The sequence below is a fragment of the Protopterus annectens genome, chromosome 2.part0 (genome assembly GCF_019279795.1).
Source record: "Protopterus annectens isolate FY-2018-M chromosome 2.part0, PAN1.0, whole genome shotgun sequence".
Classification (NCBI taxonomy): domain Eukaryota; kingdom Metazoa; phylum Chordata; order Ceratodontiformes; family Protopteridae; genus Protopterus; species Protopterus annectens.
The window spans coordinates 1325960254-1325979739 of record NC_056728.1 but is presented as its reverse complement, the minus strand read 5'-3'; the positions used below and the strand labels follow the sequence as shown (position 1 = coordinate 1325979739).

Genomic DNA, 19486 nt, shown 5'->3' with positions numbered 1-19486 from the left:
CTAGCTGCCAGACACAGCTGCATCCATGCACACCATATCACGATTGATCAAACAGCACTCGTAGCTGTGACACCTGCCATAATTGATATTAACTATAGTTACACAGAATAATGATGACATTTGTACTAAGAGCTTGCTACTGTTGTTTAACCAGGATATACATGACATTTCTAAATCATACTTTAACTGAAGAAGGCATTAGTCTCTATGACAGCATTTTTTTTCAAAACACACTACTGTCACTGCTATTATATAGGATGTTAATTTGTTACATTTGTGTCTGAACTGTGATGAATGGTACCTTGTTGAATTAGTTAATTAATTACTTAAATTTTTATAAGTAAAGTCAATGAAAAATGAACAAGATAAGTATTCATTGAGTTCAAGTAGGGGTATCTTGTTGAATTAATTAATTACTTAAATTTTTATAAGTAAAGTAAATGAAAAATGAACAAGATAAGTATTCATTGAGTTCAAGTAGGGGAATTGAAACTTCTGTGTTTGTATTATATGTTGTTTTGTTTGGCTTATATATAATGGAAATAGTAACCCATCTTGACCTACCTTTGTTTGTGAAGAATTATTCGACTCTTTGCACATTCTGAATAAATCATTACTATTTCTCAGTTGTTTAAGATTCCCTCCTTTTTTTAAATAAATGCAGATGACAAGTGATGTACCATATCAGTTGATACTTTGAGAGATGTAGTTGTAAGAGTTATTTTTTTGGGACAGCTATCTTGGGACCAGTTTTTTGTTTCTTCTTTCTAGTATCAGTCCAAGGATTTGTTTCTTTTATTCTTTCAAGAGTAGGAGCTATCCATTCCATTTCTTCTGGGATAGACACTATGTTGTTGTTTTTGATGAATATAGTAGCTTCTTTTAAGTCATTAAAGGTTCTCATATCATTGGCAAAAAATATTTTTATCTTGGCAGGAAAGGCCAGCTGTGCTTTATTGTTGTTTTGTTTCAACAGTTTTATTATTAGCCAGACTTTTTTCCTTTGTTCTAGTATTCTGGAAGAATAATCATTGTCAAACCTTATCAAGCTTTGATTGTATTTTAAGTGTGATTTTCTCCAAGCAGATGTTAATATTAGTTCCTTTTCCAGAAATGAAAGAAATGTTATAACTATGGATCTAGGTGGAGTATTTGTTGAGTTAGAAGCAGGTTTCCTCAGTGCTCTATGCGCCCTTTCAATTCCAAATGAAAGTCCCTCTTTCAAGTCTAAAAATTCAGGAATCCACGTTGTTAAGAATGAAATAATGTCTTCTCCTGTAGTGTTTTCAGGCAGACCAAAGATCCTTATTTTGTTTCTCCTTTCCCTGTTTTCTAAGTCATCTATCTTGTTAAGAAGCCATGTATTTTGTTTAAGCAGAAATTCTTTTTGGAATTCTTCCTCATTGAGTCTCCCTTCAGTGTCATTTAGAGTAGTCTCTATATTTGTTATTTTTGTATGGTGTTGCTGTAATAAATAGTTCCTTAAGAGTATCAGTCTGTTTTTGAGAATTTAATTTGAGGTTTTCTAAGTCATTTTTAAAGCCATCCATCTTCAAAGATAGTTCCTGTAAGGTAGATGTCATTAATTGCAGTTCTTTTTCCAAAGCAGCATCTGGATGAGAATTCCTTTAGTTGTTCATATTCAGTGAGTCAATATATCTCCAAGTTACTTGACAGGAAAATTTTTGTACATCTCCACCAAAATTTATATTTATGTAGTTTAGCAGTGTATCTCTAGAGATTTCTGACATTTTAAACTTGAAAATAATAACATTTTCCTATATTATACTAGTTTATGGAGCTCTCAAAATTCACTGCTCTAAGTTAGCCATCTAGGCTCCGCCCCTTGTTTGTTACTTTGATGTACATATCTATACTACAGCTTATTTTAATAAGAATTGCTTGCTAATGTAATTGATATACTGTTCATTTTATAAATACTATTAACTGACAGTGAAATAGGGCGTTCACAGTGGTGCAGCGGTTAGCGTTGCCGCCTCACAGCAAAAGGTTTTCCTGTTCGATCCTCGGCTGGGGTGCCTTCTGTGCGGAGTCTGCATGTCCTCCCTGTGGTCACGTGGGTTTCCTCCGGGTGCTCCGGTTTCCTCCCACATCCCAAAGACATGCTGTAGGTGGATTGGACACTCTAAATTGGCCCTAGGCATGAGTGTGTGTGTGTGTGTGTGTGTGTGTGTGTGTGTGTGTGTGTGTGTGTGTGTGTGTGCCTTCTGTGGAAGGTTGGGTGCCGGGCTGGCAACTCGACACTGTAAAACTCCACTGACAATCATGAGCTGACAGGTGATCCGCTGTGGCGACCCCTAATAGGGAAAAGCCGAAAGAAGAAGGAGAAGAATTAACAGACAGTGAAATGATTTATGATAGATTTTTGTACTGAAAAGTTTGTGATTTGAATCCAGCAGTTAGGAAGTACAGTGTTTGACATTTTGAGTCAAACAGATAAATCTTACAAAATTAAAAAAACATTTTTGTCTGTACAATTTCAGCAAGCTGTATATGCAATATAATTAGTAAATTCAAATGTAAAATATCTGCTAATTTCAACCAGTACCTAACAGCATGTAAACCTATCTCTTGAGGAAAAACAGTGTACAAGGAAGTTACATCTTCCGTTAGCAGGTACTTGTATTTCATGATTATGCTGTGCTGACGAAATCAGAAAGACTGAAACATGTCTGCAGTTAGTGGGGTCTGGCTTTTTTGGCCTGAGTATACACATAAAGACTTAAAAATAAAAAGTTATGGGCATTCAGAAGCCATGGAGCTAAAACACTGGTATGTCCTTGATGTTCATTTGTATATATCCCATAGGCCTCCATTACATGATATTTAAATTATTCAGTAAAGACTCTAGAATAACTTGGTCTTTCTTGCAGTTTTCACTATTTATGTATTGCAGATAGCCTCTTTGCTGATCAACTGATTTGATGGCAGCACTGCCTGGTTGATGAAGGAGTTCATTGTTGTTATCTTCTGATTTTAGTCCATGAAGATCTGTAATTGTATAAGGTTCATACATAACTAATCATTATTATTAGTGTTTGTTGAAGAGAAGATACCCTTGGTTAGACCCACTGTGGATATCCATCTCAAAGGTACACATATCACAACTTTCCTTTTGTTTTCTAACAAAATATTTTTTTATTTTTCTGCAGCTTGGACATGAAGAACAATACGAACTTCTAAATGTGCTTGAATTCACAAGGTAATTTAGCAGAAGTTTTCATGTATCCTATTATGTGTCTTAAAATGTCTTCTTGACAGTTTTCTTAAAAGAGTCTATAGTGTGTTATACACTGAGCAGGCTTACTGAAAGATGTTTAGCTTCAGGATATAACCGTGTACATCACAGATTAGAAATTGATATTTTTAGCTTGCAGAATATATTTAACAAGGGAATGATGATGCATGTTTCTTGTGAATACAAGGTAAACACCATATTCTTTTAGAAACGTTTGCAAAGCAAAAAGAAAGTAGGTTGTGAGAAGGAGAAGGAGGAAAATATTTTTGCCAGTGCTGGCTGACATTAGACCAAGTACTCCATTCAGCAATTAATGTGTGCGTGCGCTAGCAAGATCCAGTATGGCATTCCATCCAGCACAGTGGTGCATGATCTTTGAGACAGATGGTTGTGTGTGTTCATTGCTACCATCAGTTAGTTGTACGTGAACTTTCATTTATTTCAGCAGGGTGTCTTTTTTTTGTAGCTAAATAAGTAGTCTTGAGAGCTGTAACATTCTTTATTTAACTCTTTCAGTAGTGATAGTCTGGCAGGTTACTTGTGACAGTAATGCTGGGTCATGTGTAGATTCCATTGACAGAGAAGTGGTAAGAATAAAAAGTTAAAGTGATGACAGTGTGAACATGTATGACATTATGGATAGTATTATTTTGCCACTAGGATTTGACATCAAAGACATTAGAGCATTAATTCATTTGAGAGCTGAAAACGTTTGTGAAGTGTCATTTGAAAGCTTTTACTTGCTGGAAAATTTATGAATGAGATTGAAAAAAAAGAAATACAGCAGCACCATGGAAAGACTATTTCAGATCCTGAGACTACAACTAAAAAAAATAAATGTGCAGTTTAGAACTTCAGATATGGATGTGCGTGAATTAAAACCATTTTTTTTTTTCACTGTTTAGTAAAGAACATGAAGTTAAAAAAGTGTGATGAATGAAATGTACAGACTGGGGGATGGGAAGTGTGGATAACAATGGATGTAATGGATAGGAAAAATGCAACATATTTCAAATACAGTAATTGTGAATAATAAGAGAGGATTTGTCAGGTATTGAAACCAACTTAAAGCATGTTATTTCTGTGGGGATGAATATCATTTAGTACAAGACTGTAAAAAACAAAGTTGTGGCCAGTGTGGTGAGAGGGGACATATCGCAAAAAAACTCCATGCCCGTTTGTAGAAAAAGTAAAGAATTTGGACACTTCTAGTTTGAATGTTCCATGTAAGAAAAGGAAAGAGTAGATGAAGAGGAAAGTTTTGAAGAAAAACAAATAGAATATATTTCTACAGAACATGCTGACAGAGAAAGTGATATAGGGAGGGATACTGATGAAAGGTAAAACAATGAAGAGGTAGAAAGAAATAGTTCAAAACGAGATTATTAATATGCAAGAAAAGAACAGATTTGCAATTTTAGAAAGTAAAGAGGAAAAAAGGGAGAAATAGAGAGAGAAAAACAAGGTAGTGAAAAATCAGTTGGTGCGAAATTTGGAAGAAGGGAAAGAAAAATTAGATCCGGATGTAAAACACTCACAAAAACAGACAAGAGTGACATAGGAATTTTAGGATTAAACGTGAATAGCATTAGAAATGATATAAGAGGTTTGGTGGTTAAGTGATGTAAAAAATAAAAATGGATGTGTTTTGCTTACCAGATATCAGATGTAACGAAGACGTGAAAAGGAAAATAATACAGGCAGTATGGAGAAGGGCAAATTGCTTGGTCATTATAGAATGAGATATGCTTTGGAATAGGATTTCTTATAAAATGAAGAAATAAGATATAGCAATAGCTGAACCAGGAGAGTAGAGATGTATGATATGCTAATGAATCAGAAATGTAAAAGATTAATGGTGTTTTGTGTGCATTACTAATATGATGGACAGAAAACAGTTGTTTGATGAAATTAGAAAAAAATGTGTTTTTAAATATGTCAGTAGTGATTGTAGGAAATTTTAACAGTATCCTGTACAGAAAAGGGAAAAATTAACACAGGATGTTAAGATGCTACGGGAATTAATAAAATGAGGAGATTTAACTGTAGGAAAGAATAGAGAATATAACATAGGAATATTTAAGACTAAAATTGATTATACAAGTCTGATATCTATTTAAGTAGGAATTTCAAGGCTGAAATTGATTATATAAATCCAAAGTCTATTTTCCATCTAATTTAACCTCTTCGCTCTGTCTTCTAAAGCTGTGGATCTGAAGCTCTGACTCTTCCCCTACACATAATTCCCTCTTCTCCACTAAAATACCTGAGAGCTCATTTGTCAACTGAAATTTTCAGATCTGTGTTCTGAGGGCTGTATGTTGTTACCATAAGTGAAAGTCTCATTTTCATAATTATTTCTAGTTTTTGTCTCCTTCCTAACCCTTTAGCTTCAAAATTATAGATGTGCTATGCTAAATTGTAGCTTTTCTTTGATAGTTAATTTGTTTGATAGTGTTAGTGTTAGGATCATAAGCATTGTTAGAGCTGAAATTGTTTTTTTCTATAGAAATACTTTGAGATTTATAGTTATACAGGTATTTTAGACAACTATTTCGCAAAGTAGTTTTTGATATTCCTTCAGTGTTTCTCTAGTTGTGCTTAGTGTTGTGCAGTGTTTTTTCTGATGTCAGAAAATCCCCAAGGGTTTAAGAAGTGCATGGCCTGTGACAACAAAATTCCATCTCAAGACCCCCACACTCTTTATGTCTGTTGTTTTTGTATTGTATAACTGTTGTAGGCTACACACTAAAGTGCGCTAGCCTGTTTATAGCATTTACAGTGTTTTCTGTTTGTTTTTCTGCTGTTCTCTGAAAAAAAAAATATATATTCTCTTTTCCCGCCTTTGCTGAACTAGATTAGTCCAGATTTCAGGCTTTGCTGAATTCCGGACTGTGGTATAGTTTCCTGTGTTGCCCATATCCTTACTTGGATAGGAGGAAGCTTCTCTGTTCACCAGTGAGAGTGGGGAGCTTTGAGCAGCCTATCTGTCCCTGGAGGAGTGGTCTCAGCCTTGAAACAAGTAGCTTATTGGCTGTTTTGGGTCAATTCCTATCTCTTTCAGTTTCCCTGCTTTAAAACCTGCATTTGCGCGGTTTTGCGCCAGTATACAACTCGGCACAGCTCCTCGTGGTGTCCTGCAGAGTGATACAGGCAACAGAGAGACCCAAGAGAGACTTTTCCTGATTTAAGTATTTTTTTCTGTTTTTTTTGCCCCGACTGCCTTTTCCCACCTAAAAAGCGAGTTTCAAACTGCTCTGTGCTTTTAAAAGTTTAAATTGCATTGCCTTTCTGCATTTTATAATTTTGCACTTGTTTTTTATAAGTTTAAGTCATTTTTGTATTGTATAACTGTTGTAGGCTACACACCAAAGTGTGCTAGCCTGTTTATAGCATTTACAGTGTTTTCTGTGTGTTTTTCTGCTGTTCTCTGAAAAAAAAAAAAAAAAAAAAATATTCTCTTTTCCTGCCTTTGCTAAACTAGATTAGTCCAGATTTCAGGCTTTGCTGAATTCCGGACTGTTGTATAGTTTCCTGTGTTGCCCATACCCTTACTTGGATAGGAGGAAGCTTCTCTGTTCACCAGTGAGAGTGGGGAGCTTTGAGCAGCCTATCTGTCCCTGGAGGAGTGGTGTCAGCCCTGAAACTAATAGCTTATTGGCCGTTTTGGGTCAATTCCTATCTCTTTCAGTTTCCCTGCTTTAAAACCTGCATTTGCGTGATTTTGTGCATAGTGCAGCATCGGCTCCACAAAGTCTGCTCTTCACTTTTTCCCTTAGAACTGATCTAAATCTCAAAGTAAGCACTCTGTTTTCATCCTAAAGCCCTGCACTTGCTCTTATAAGTAATCTTATAAGTAAACACTAATAAACTAAAGCACTACACCCTCTTATACTCCTTTTAAGTACTTGCCTCCCTATTGATCCATTCTGATCAGTCAAAAAGTAGTTCCTTATACTATTCTCGCATGTCCAAATGTCAAGTTTCGGGTTTACTCTCCAGTCCAACTGGTGAATCTGGGAATCTTGAGGCAATGTTACAATTGCCTTATGTACACAGACAACCTTCTCCTCCTCCCTACAAGCTCAAATATATGTGAGAGATGCAACTATATAGCCAAACTGGAGGCTGAGCTCTCTCAACCCAGTACTGACTCAGTCAGTCAGGAGGAGAAGGGAACCACACACACCACAATTCCAGTCTCACATAGACCTACCGCATCGGCAAACCAAACACATAAACACACAAAAACATACTCGGAGGCTCTAAATAAAAATCTGCTTAAGCAGCAGAGACCTCCAAAGCAGACATCCAAGCAAACCCTACCCCACAACAATACCCACATATCACATAGTTCACAAAGTCAGTGTGCCACACAGTCACAGCCCTTAAGGCTAAACAACACACCTAATACACTTGTAATAGGTGACTCTATTGTCAGACACACTGATGTCCCACTCACCAGACTGAACAAGGAGAAGGTCACTGTAAGCTGCCTGTCGGGTGCCAGGATCCGCCACATAACGCATGCACTCAGGTCACTCCAAAGCAAGTACAAGTATGACTCCGTCATAGTCCATGCTGGTGTAAATGACCTGAGACGTACCTCCCTGGACTACATGAGAAGAGACATAGAGGAGCTCTCTGATCATGTAGCCCAGGCCGGTATGACCCTGACTTTGAGTAGCATCTTGCCCTCACCAAAAATGATGCCACAGTATAAAGACAAAATGATCAATTTTAACAATTGGCTAAAGTATTGGTGTCATTTAAAGGGGATCCAGTGTCTGTCAGCCTGGGATGACATGCTCGACAAGCCACATTGCTTCACTAGGGATGGCTTGCACCTGTCACCCCTGGGCTTTCGAATACTGGCTAAGGCTCTTGCCACCCCCATAGTGCCTTTTTAAGGCAAGGCTCAAAAGACAAACCCACCTCCATAGACAACACAATAAAAAAAAAACTAAGGGTAATGCTGCTCAACACCAGAAGTCTAAACCTCAAGATGCACGCAGTCAAGGCTCTCCTCAGTATGGAGAATATCGACATCTGTGCAGTAACAGAAACCTGGTTCAAGGCTCCCGAGAGCACCCCAGCACTACCAGGTTATACCTCATACCATGCTTTTTGGCCCCAAAACTCGAACCAAACCACAAAAGGAGGGGGAGTATCCATTTTCATCAAAGATACCCATACCTCCAGGTTAGTGGCACTGCACGAAGCATCAGAGACCATCCATGTTTTATTTTATTTTTTATTTATTTATTTTTATTTTTATTTAACATTTGTTGACCAGGAAAGTCCGACTAGGTTCCACAGATCCTGTTTTCAGCGGAGGCCCAGGGAGAAATGCTGCAGAAATGTGAAATGTGCAACTAACAGTGGGCAAAACTGCCTTTCAGTTTGTAGCCTGCTACAGACCACCCTCCCAAACTCAGGAACCACACTCAGCTTTCCTGAGAACACTGGAGAATATGAAGGTTTCTCCAAACACCATTATACTGGGTGACTTCAACTACCCAAACATTGACCGGGAAAACTACTCAAGCCCCAACATCCTTGCCCAATGGTTCCTAGAATTTATAAACTCAAATGCTATGGAACAAATGGTCACCACCCCCACAAGAGGGGAAAACATATTGGACCTGGTCATCACCAACATGGGGACTCTATGTTCCACACCAGAGATATACCCCTCATTGGTAAGGTCAGACCATAAATTAATCTCACTGGACATCCATATCCCATCCCCTCCCCCAGCCAAGGAAACAACGGTGAAGAACTTCTCAAAAGCAAACTTCACACTAATCAAAACCGAGGTGGATTCCTTCAAAGCCCCCGGGCCAGTGGAAAATATGTCTCAAACCGCAGAATCCTTTACAAACGCATTCTATGGACAACTACAGGAATGCATGGATCGTGCTATCCCAGATAAAACCAAGACTCACTCCTCCAAAGGCAGGCGACCTGTCTGGTGGACCCCGGCCATAAATAAGCTATACAACAGAAGGAGGAAGCTACTACATGATAGAGCAAAATCCCAAAAAGGAAAGGCATCTCTGATCAGTACTAGCAAGAAACTACGATCCCTCATAAAATCATCTAAGGCCAGCTTCGAAAGAAAAATTGCACAAGACACTATAGATAATCACAAGGCCTTCTTTGGTTATGTCAGGAACCTGGGTGGCAACTCCCAGATATGTTAGTGCAAAATGACAAAAAATACACTGAACCCACAGACATTGCCAACATCCTGGCAGACAGGATCAGTGCAAATTTCTCCCCCCCATCCCCCCCAAAATAGCAAATGTCTATCCCAACAGAATGTAGCCTCCCTGAAATCATAGATGAACAGGTGAGAGCTGCCCTCTCCAAAGCAAAAAACACAGCATCAATGGGACCTCATGGTGTCCCGGGCTGCGTCTTACACGAGCTCCAAGAAGTACTTAACCCTCACATAAAGTCACTGTTCAATCTCAGCCTTACCACAGGATATGTACCCAAGGAATGACATACAGCGACAGTGGTCCTGCTCCACAAAGGTGGTGCCACAATGGACCCCAGAAACTATCACCCTATAAGCCTGACTAGCCTGGTCTGCAAAGCTATGGAGCGTATCATTATGGAACTCATAAACAAAGACATCAGGAACCTCCAGACACTGGATCCTACCCAATTTGGCTTTGTTAAGGGCAGATCTTGCCTCTTGAACCTGGTTGACTTCTTTGAAACAGTTACCAAGGCCATAGACGAAGGGAAGGTAGTCCACACAGCCTACCTGGACCTCGCAAAAGCCTATGACACAATACCCCACTCGGGCATCATAAATAAGCTCACCAGCTTAAATATCTACCCCTATGTCACAAGGTGGGTTGCAAACTGGCTCAGGGATAGAACCCACATGGTCAGAATTGCAGGTGCCAGGTCAGACTCTAAACCAGTTACAAGTGGCGTCCCACAAGGCTCATTCCTGGGACCCCTGTTGTTCGGTATATATTTCTCTGAGGTACAGGCTAACACGGGAGGACTGTGGCTGACCAAGTTTGCAGATGACTACAAACGGGGTGTCATAATTGACTCTCCGGCTGACACAAGCATCCTCCAAAAGGGTCTCACAGAGACGGATAACTGGTGCCAGAGCCATGGCCTAAAGCTAAATGCCAAAAAATGCATAGTCATCCCCTTTGGGAAAAACAAAGTGCCCACAAATTACCACTTAAGTGGTAATCCATTAAGTACGGAAGAAGTAATTAGGGATTTGGGGATCCAAGTAGATAGTAATCTCTCCTTTGACAACCACGTTGCCAAAGTGGTTAGAAAGACCTTCTATATAGCCCGCCTTATCATGAAAGGTTTCACATCTAGATCAAGAGAAGTCATTGTGCCCCTCTTCTCATCACTCATCAGGCCCATAATTGAATACAATGCCCCATTTGGGATGTACCTTACCCGACACCTGCAGCAAATGGAAAGACCCCAAAAGTACCTCACCAAGAGGATCAAGGGACTCAAACAGATGCCCTATGCAGTTCGGCTAAAGAAACTCCAGCTCTACTCAGTTGCTTACTGCCTACTCAGAGGCGATCTGTGCCTGACATATAAAGCCATGTCCAACCCGGAATTAATGGACATGCTCCACCTCAGGAAATCCAAATCCCTTAGAGCTACATGCTCTAGGGACTTAAACCTCAGCACAGAAATAAATAGGACATGCTGGAGGGACAGATTCATATCCCAGAGGCTCCCCTCACTCTGGAACAAAATCCCAGTCCAAGTTAGGCACAGCCCCTCACTGACCCTCTTCAAGAGAAATCTTGATGAATGGATGGGAGATCGTAAGTTTACCCCTGGGATCTCTTCTGTGTCCCTGCTAGACAGAGGCACAGTAAACAAACCTTAAAAGGACTATCTTCTGTGACCTACTGTTCAAAGGCACAGTCTACTAATCTAAAAGGGTGGCAAAAGCAAAACACACTCTGGCTAGGCTTATAAATGCCTTAGAGCAGATAGCCTAGTATTAACCTAAGAACCTATTGTGTAGGCTCAGTTCATGTACAAGAAAATTGTGATATTTGTACCTCCTTCAGGTCCAGGGCCATTCAAAGTCAGCAGGAAAAACTTATACTAAAACACTTGCTCCCCCCCCCAGACAGGGTCTTCATCATTAACATCACAACCTACTACTTCATGACCAGTTTCATCTTCCCCAGGCAGTAGAATTGAGAAAAAGATTGAAAAAGAGAGGGAGAAGGTGAAAGAAAAAATTAGAGAGAGATAACTGAAGAAGAAAAAATCCTAGAAGTCTAGGAAAAAGTCTCTGAATCTGACAGATCCTTTGGGTCCAGCACCTAAGGCTCCAAGGAAACTGGATGTACCAGCTATTCAAATCTTATTTTCATCACCTCAGCCTAGATCCGTCCTGGAGCCAGTGAGTCCTATGCTGCATTCACCATTATTACAGGAGAGACGGTACTACCATCCTGTGTCAGTGGCACCGTCATTGAGGTTGCCCTGGTCCACCAGATGCCTTACTGAGATGGACGTCGATCGAATGATGAGGAAATTCCTGAGGGTAGAAATCCAGCTAGAGGTTCTTTCAGTGCCGTCTCCATGGGGTGATCCAGGTATGGGTATAACAATCCCATTTCTACTGTCTGGTACCAGTCTGCATTTCAGATGTGGTCCCAATAGGTCCACCCCCTCCTGGTGCACCTCAGTTGGAGATTACAGCTCAAGGAACTTTGGCTTCAACAACATTCCTTACTTTCTCTTGACTCCAATTCTCTCAGATCGAGATGAGTTTTGGAGCCAAAACATCAACTCTGGGGTCCCAGTGGTGGAGTTGTCTCCGAAGTTCTTGGAGCCTGTCTGTACCTCTCAGGGATTCTGCTATCAGTTGCTCAGGCCTCAGGTCATCCTCAGAGAAAACTTCAGTAAGGCCTGGGGTAGTGCTTGCATCCTTGGATAGGAGGGATGTTTCCTCAGATGCTGTTGAGGCATATGCCTTTAAGGCTTTTGAACAGGTCTTAGCTGGGCCAAGGAGTCAGGTGCTGCCTTCAAGTTCAGATCCATCCAAACTCCCAGTGGACCCTGTGATTTACTCCTCCCGTTCAGATCGATTGGGACAGCCAGAACCTTTACAACTAGAGGATACTGGACAGTCGAGTTCCCAGTCTGATTCAGACCAGTTTTATGATGCTCCCCAGGGAGAACTTCCTAGCAAACAGACTTGCAAACAAAACCAGTTAGACTGTTCCCCGGAGTCTGTCACTGAAGACACAGATTTTGATAAAAGTGAAGGCTCCCTTAGAGCCCCTGTAGAGGACATCATCTTTGGTGACATTCTGCATGGTGCATGCTGCTGCGCTGGAATACTGCATTCTTCCTACATGGTTTCCTGTAAAGCGTGGTTATGGGGGTTTAAATGCATCCTTGTGAACCTTGGGGAGTCCTTGAAAAATAGGAATTACCAGATGTTCTACAGGAGATTTGTGGATGATGTGATATTAATTTGGGGTGGGGATGCATTAGCCTTGGGTGAGTTCCTTGAGTATGTGAACACTACTACCTCTTTTTTAAGGTTCACATCTTTTACATCAGTTAATGAGGTGACTTTTTAGATGTGAAGATTGCTAAAAATGCGTTAGGTAACCTGGTAACCAGGCTTTACAGGAAACCGTGTAGGAAGAATGCAGTTTTGCAGCACAGCAGCATGTATCCATCGCATGTTTATAACAATATTTTGAGAGGTCAGGGTATGAGGATGTCACGGTTAAACAACACAGACGAAGGGTTCTTGGGTGACCTCGAGACACTCTCCAATGATTTTTTGGAGAGGGGTTACAGCCATAAAGAATTAGAGGGGATGACTAGAGATGTTAAGGTGCTTAGGAGAGACAGAGCTGTACCATACTTTTCAGAAGATAGACATGTTGCAGGACCCCCTGTGTCCATCAGGAGGCAGAGTCCTCTGACTCTTTCCTATGCTAGTGATATTAGACATATTAAAGATGTCATTTTTTCTAACTGGGGTATCCTGACCTCAGATGATTGTATAAAAGATCTAGTGGGTGAGAGACCCACATTTAGTTACAAAAACAAAAAGTCTTTAAAGCGACGTCTGTGCTACAAGGCTCAGAGTAATGCCGTGGTTACTAGACAGGCCCCCATGGGGACTCTCCCCTGTGGGTGTTGTAAGTTTTGGTGTCACATAGATACATCACATGAATTTAAACATCCAGTCTCCAAGCAGATTGTTTTTCTTTTAGAGTCACTGCGGATTGTAGAACTAAGAACTTGGTTTACCTTGCTACTTGCAAAGAATGTACTAGTTTTTATTTGGGTAAGACCAATAGGATGCTCTGTGAAAGGATCAGGGAACACATCTATGCTATTAGGAAAGGTGATTCCACCAATGCTTTGGCAAAACATGCATTAGAGTCTGGCTTTGCATATAGTTTTGGTTTTAAAGCAGTAGAAGTTATATCAGAGGATTCACGTGGTGGGGAGGATACATTAGATTTCTGGGTGTTAAAATAATAACTAGGGTCTATGTCATTCACATTCCGTACCCTTCAAAGAATAAACTAAAGGTTCCTAACATTCCTCCCAGTGAGATGGAATCTGCGGCAACAGGGGTCTCATAGTTGCTAGAAAAGAGTCATCCATCAGGTCGCCCAAGATGAGTACGGATCCAGATTATATTCCAGGTTCTTTTTGGTGTCCGACAGGGGACCTCAGCCATCTCAGTCAATTCATGAGACAGACAAAGTCCCAGATGGTCATGGTACAGTCCATATTGCCTCTGTTAGGAAGGACAATTGGATGTTCTCTGTAGATCTCTAGGATGCCTACTATCACATAAAGATGCAGATTCAATCAAGGAGATTTTTCCATTTCTGTGTGGGAGCCAATTGTTTTCAGTTCAGAGCACTGCACTCTCATCACTGCACAAATGTTATAGCAATAGTAGCAGTGCATCTCCAGCTGCAAAAGATCCAGGTGTTCCTGTATCTAGACAATTGGCTCCTTACTGCTGCTTCCAGGGATTTACTGCTACAACAATATAGCCTATTGCTCCAACTTGTACAGTTACTGGGGATCACAGTCAATCAGTCAAAAAGCCAGTTATGTCCCACTCAGCAAATAGAGTTTATAGGAGGTCAGCATCAATGTGGTCCTTCAAATTGCCAAAGGTCTTGACACCAGAGTACTATACCTATGCCTAGTGGCCTCCTGGTTATTCATCTTTTCCTCAAGCAGTGTTGATTCTTCATCTGTTAGGTTTGATGACGTACCATTATACTAGTTCTCCTGTCAAGATACCACATGAGAGTATTACAGTGGACTCTTTCAGTCCAATGGTCACAAAACCTACACCCCCTCCATACCAAGATTTATTTCATGCAAGTTGTAGAGATCATGTCAAATGGTGTATAACCTCTCCATTAGTAATGAATGAACAAAATTTTTTGTCCACAAATCATGGGCCAACAGTAACTGCAGACACTTCCCTTTTAGGGTTGGGTATTTCGAGGAGAAGGTTGTTCAAAGTGTTTGGTTAACCCTAGAGAAAAACCTTCACATTAGTATCCTGGAGATGAAAGTTGTCCTCCTAGCATTACAGGCTTTTCAGGACTTCCTCACCAAGGGTGTGGTATCCATTAAGATGGACAATATAGCAGTGGTGTGGTGCATCAACAAACAATGGGGAACATGATCATACCCACTTTGCCAGGAGGCCATGAGACGGTAGCAACGGACAATGACTTCCCTTCATTTTCTGACAGCAAAGCACATCCCGGAGACATCAAATGTACTAGCTGACAAGTTGGGAAGGTCAATTATATTACCTCACAAGTGGTCTCTTAGCCAGCCAGTGGTGACAAAAATTTTCAGCCACTGGGGCCAAACTTGCTGTGATTTTTTTGCCTTATACCTGAACAACAAATGTAGCAGTTGCTTTACCCTAGTCCCTCCAAAAGGACAGTCACCAAAGGATGCTGTAGTTCACAGTTGGCCTCCAGGTTTCCTGTACAATTCCCCCAATACGACTTTTCACAAAATTCATTCAGAAAGCCAGAAAGTGCCAGACCATTGTGATCCTCATTGCTCCATTGTGGCCCAGTCAGGTTTGGTTTCCCCTTCTTTTGGCCTCATTTGATACACCCTCCTTGAGTATTGGATTATAGTCCAGACCTCCTGAGTCACCTGTCCAGACTGCCTCTGCCAGATCTAAAAGCCCTAAAGTTGGCTACATGGTTTCTCCAATTCTAACAATAGCTAGAGATGCTAAGCTGTCTTCTCTGATGGCCCACATTATTTTGGCTCTGGGAAACAGTCTGCCAAAACGATATACCAAAGCAAGTGGAAAAAATCTGTTTGGGCTTTCTCAAAAGCATTAGATCCCTTTTCTACTCCTCTTCCATTGTTTTTAGAGTTTCTATGAAATCTTTTTCAGAAAGGGTCCAATTTCTCCACTATCAAGGTGCAGATGGCCGCCACATCAGATTTTCAAATAGGGCATAATGGCACCTCCATAGCCTCTCTTAAAATCTCCAAAGCCACACTCAGGGGTGCCTTTTTACTCAGGCCCCAATCTAGAATCCAGTTCCCCCGTGGGACATCACTGTCATGCTTTAAGTCTTGACCCAAAAAACTTTTGAGCCAGCATCTCTCATGGAAAACCATTTTTCTTGTCACTGTTACATCCACTAGATAGAGCTCCAAATTACAAGCACTATCTTGCAAACTGCCATATCTTATTTTTCATAAAGACAGAGCGGCCTTGAGAACTAATTCTTCCTTCCTACCAAAGGTGACTTCCAAAGTAAATTTTAATCAAGCAATTGATTTTCCAGTCCCTTTTTTCCCAGTTTCTCAAACAAAAATGAATATATTGTACACTTACCGGATGTTCACAGATAGCTCCAATTCTGTTTGCATTGAACTAGGTTATCAGGGAGTCAGATTAACTATTTGTATCCTTCTCTACACTGAAATTGGGGAGAAGCATATCAAAGGTTACAGTTTCCAAATGGCTGTTGGACTGCATTTCTTTAGTTTATAATGACCTGGGTTTACCCCCTATTTACAAAACCAAAAGCCCACAAAGGCAATAGCTACTTCTACTGCACTCATGAAGAGAGGCCCCATTGGTGACATTTGTGCAGCAGCAACATAGTCCACTGTTCGCACCTTTATATTACATTACAAATTGGATCTGCAGTCAAGATCAAGTTCTTCATTTGGTTCCACTATACTCAGAATTGTTCTTTGTTGTTGCCACCCTGGTACTTTTTGCAGCTTGGGAATCTGTCTCAGAGTTTGAAGCGGATGAAAATAGACATCAGATAGGAAGGTTATGTACTTACTATAACAAAAGATCCGTGTTGTTTAATTTTTGTCCAGTTCAACATCCCTCTCTGCTTCCACCTTCCAATATTGTAACTGATAGCTTCTGGTGAACAGACAGACTTCACCTAAGACCTTGTCTGTTAAAATTTCTTCCTGTACTGTGATGTGGTATTAACATATTCCCCAACTGTAGTACCTAAAGTTTTTTTCAGTCATAGGAGGGAATCAGTTTTTTAGATATAACTCAGCAAACTCTATCTGAGTTACTTTAGTGGAAAGGAGGTAATTATGGGTAGGGGAGGAGTCAGAGCCTCAGATCCACAGCTTTAGAAGAAGGCACTGACATCAGATCCAACAACCAAGAGGTTGAACCAGACAAAAATGAGACAACATGGCTCTATCATTATCTAAGTGCATAACTTTTGTTTTACTTTAAAGACATGAAAAATAATGGGGGGGGGGGTACAATGGCAGTTTTGACATCATAGAGCAGTGTAGACTTGAATAGGGAAAGAGTGAAATAATACAGGAGGGGAAAGGATAAAGAGGTTAATAGCAGAGGTTAAAAAGGAGGAAGAAATGATGAGAGAAATAAATATAGAAAGATCATATGACAAATGAGACCATTCTATAAAAGTTGGACACAGTGGTGGGTAGTGTATAAGAGGGAGTATAAAAATATATTTGCAAGGGGAAAGAAGAATAAAAAATTAAGATGAATTATAAAGACATTTTACAAAATTATGTGAAAGAGGTTGAGCAAAGAAGTGACAAAATGATTGAAACAGAAAAACAGATGTATGCAAGGAATAGTGAAAAGGTAAAAATGATATTATTTAGGCAAAGATTTTTTGCCGAAACAGAAAAAGGTAGAGGTGCCCTTAATTTAGGAAAAGAAGTAAAAATGCAAGAAAGGATGGATACTGTTGTGGATGTCAAAGGAGACAAAATGCAAATAAGAAGATATTATGGAGATGGTAGAGAATTTTGTAGCAAAAAATTATGAAAAAGAAGAGCTGGAAGGGCAGTGAAAAAATATCTGAGAAAATAAAATATATTTTTTAGAAAATTATATATTAATAGAAGAAATGGGGATGGTATTAAAAGAAGGTAAGAATGAATCAGCACCAGGATTCAATGGTATAACCTATGAGTATAGCAAGGAAATGAATAAAGATGAAAAATTATTTTTTAATATTAAAAGAATGGATGAAGGAAGGTATAATGGAAGAAGACATATGTGGCAGAGTGATAAAATGTTAAAGGGTGAAAGGAAATATATAAAAAAAATGGAGGCCTATAACTAGGTAATAGAGAGTTTAAATTCTTTATGAAAATACTACAAAAAAGATGGAGAAGGTATTGGATGAGGTAGTAGGAAAAGGTATCCATGGTACCAAAGGAAGAGAGGTGAAGAAAGTGGTAATTATAGTGAAAGGGTAGTCGAGATGATACTTAAAGAAAATAAAGAAGACTGATAGCATGTGATGTAGCTAAAGGCTTTGATAAAGTGAGCCATGAAGCAGGGTGGTAGATTTTAGAGGCATATATTATAAGAAGAAAAAAAATAGTGTAATAAATGATGTTCTTCTGTATCACTTTTGTAGTATTCTTCACCTTCTTCTGCCAAGAATAGCCCAAAGTTCGACCAGTTTACCAAAGCCTTTAGATCTTGTATATGCCATATGTCACATGTTTGCTCCCCATACAGGACATAGGGGACACCAGAGTGCATTGATAACACATAGCTTCTTATTTTACAGGCCTAACATGGGTGAAAAGCCATTATAGCACCTGGTAGGCAGTACTAGGTGGTGTGTGAGGTGGACTGTCAGAGTAGCGAGCAGTGAGTCCAGTGGTATCTCTGATGGTGGGTGGTATGGCCTTCCATAGTTGTGGTCCTAGAATTCAAAAGCTATGGTTACTGCATTTTTGTTTGCAAATGAGGTGTGTAGGGATGGTGCAAGTTGAAGTTGTATTATTAGATTATCTATTTTTCTGTTGTTGTGAATTTACTAGCTAGGAAAGAGAAAGGGGTTTATTTATTAGCTTAAATTGGAAGGAGCTGAAACGTGTTTAGCTTTTTTGCTTTTTTGAGACTTAAGCAGTGATGTTCTCTAGGCTAAGTATTAAATAAGTTCATAGGTAAATGGTAGGCCCTGTTAAGAATAACTGGGATCATATCATACCATACCATACCATACCTAGATAATTAGAGGGGATCCATGCATGGGATAAAGCATTTTGTAGCTGTCTCTGCCCATTAATAGTACAGGCTACAATCCTGGGGTAACATTTCTCTTTCCCATTCATAGATCCAGGTTTAGTTTGAACAGGGATGAGCTTTGTTTTATGTAGATGGAGAGTCTGTTCCAGAGCATTAATATCTGCTGCAAGGTATACCTGACTGTAAACCATTTTGTTGATGTTGCAGTAGAGACTTAGATCCATAGACCAAGTATGTCTGGTGCCATTTGACTTGCAGATGTGCAGTAAATCCATCAGTATTTGGTCAAAGGAAGATGAAGAAACAAATCTTGTGGAATGTTTGAAGTGTGCTGATGTTTTTTGATGCAAAGGATATCACTGGGAGAGCATACTAGTTGGACTATGAGAATTCCTTTTCCAATGGATTTCCTTCCTGATGGAGAGGAGTGAGAAGTCTTCCATGCCCAGATGACGGTTTATTTAACTTTACTGCTGTTTTTTAGATATGAAGCTGGAGATTTATGGTTGGATCTAACAAAATGCTCAGTAATTTAAAGGATGTTGTGGATTTTAGGGGGTTTGGTACTGATACACATGTGGCATTTAAGTAGCACAGATCATGTCTTTTGACAAGTTCCAAAGAGCACAGCTTTGGTTTTGATT

The 19486-nt window shown here is 39.8% G+C and overlaps 1 protein-coding gene across 3 annotated transcripts in view; it reads left to right on the top strand.

Moving 5' to 3' along the window:
- The window catches only part of ATP8A1 (ATPase phospholipid transporting 8A1), a 3191789-nt gene that overhangs the window by 1776149 nt on the left and 1396154 nt on the right, over positions 1-19486 (top strand). For all 3 annotated transcript variants that reach the window (XM_044061519.1, XM_044061518.1, XM_044061517.1), the window contains one exon: positions 3174-3223. In XM_044061519.1, the coding sequence (XP_043917454.1) occupies positions 3174-3223 (50 nt within the window). The remainder of the gene's footprint in view (positions 1-3173; positions 3224-19486) is intronic.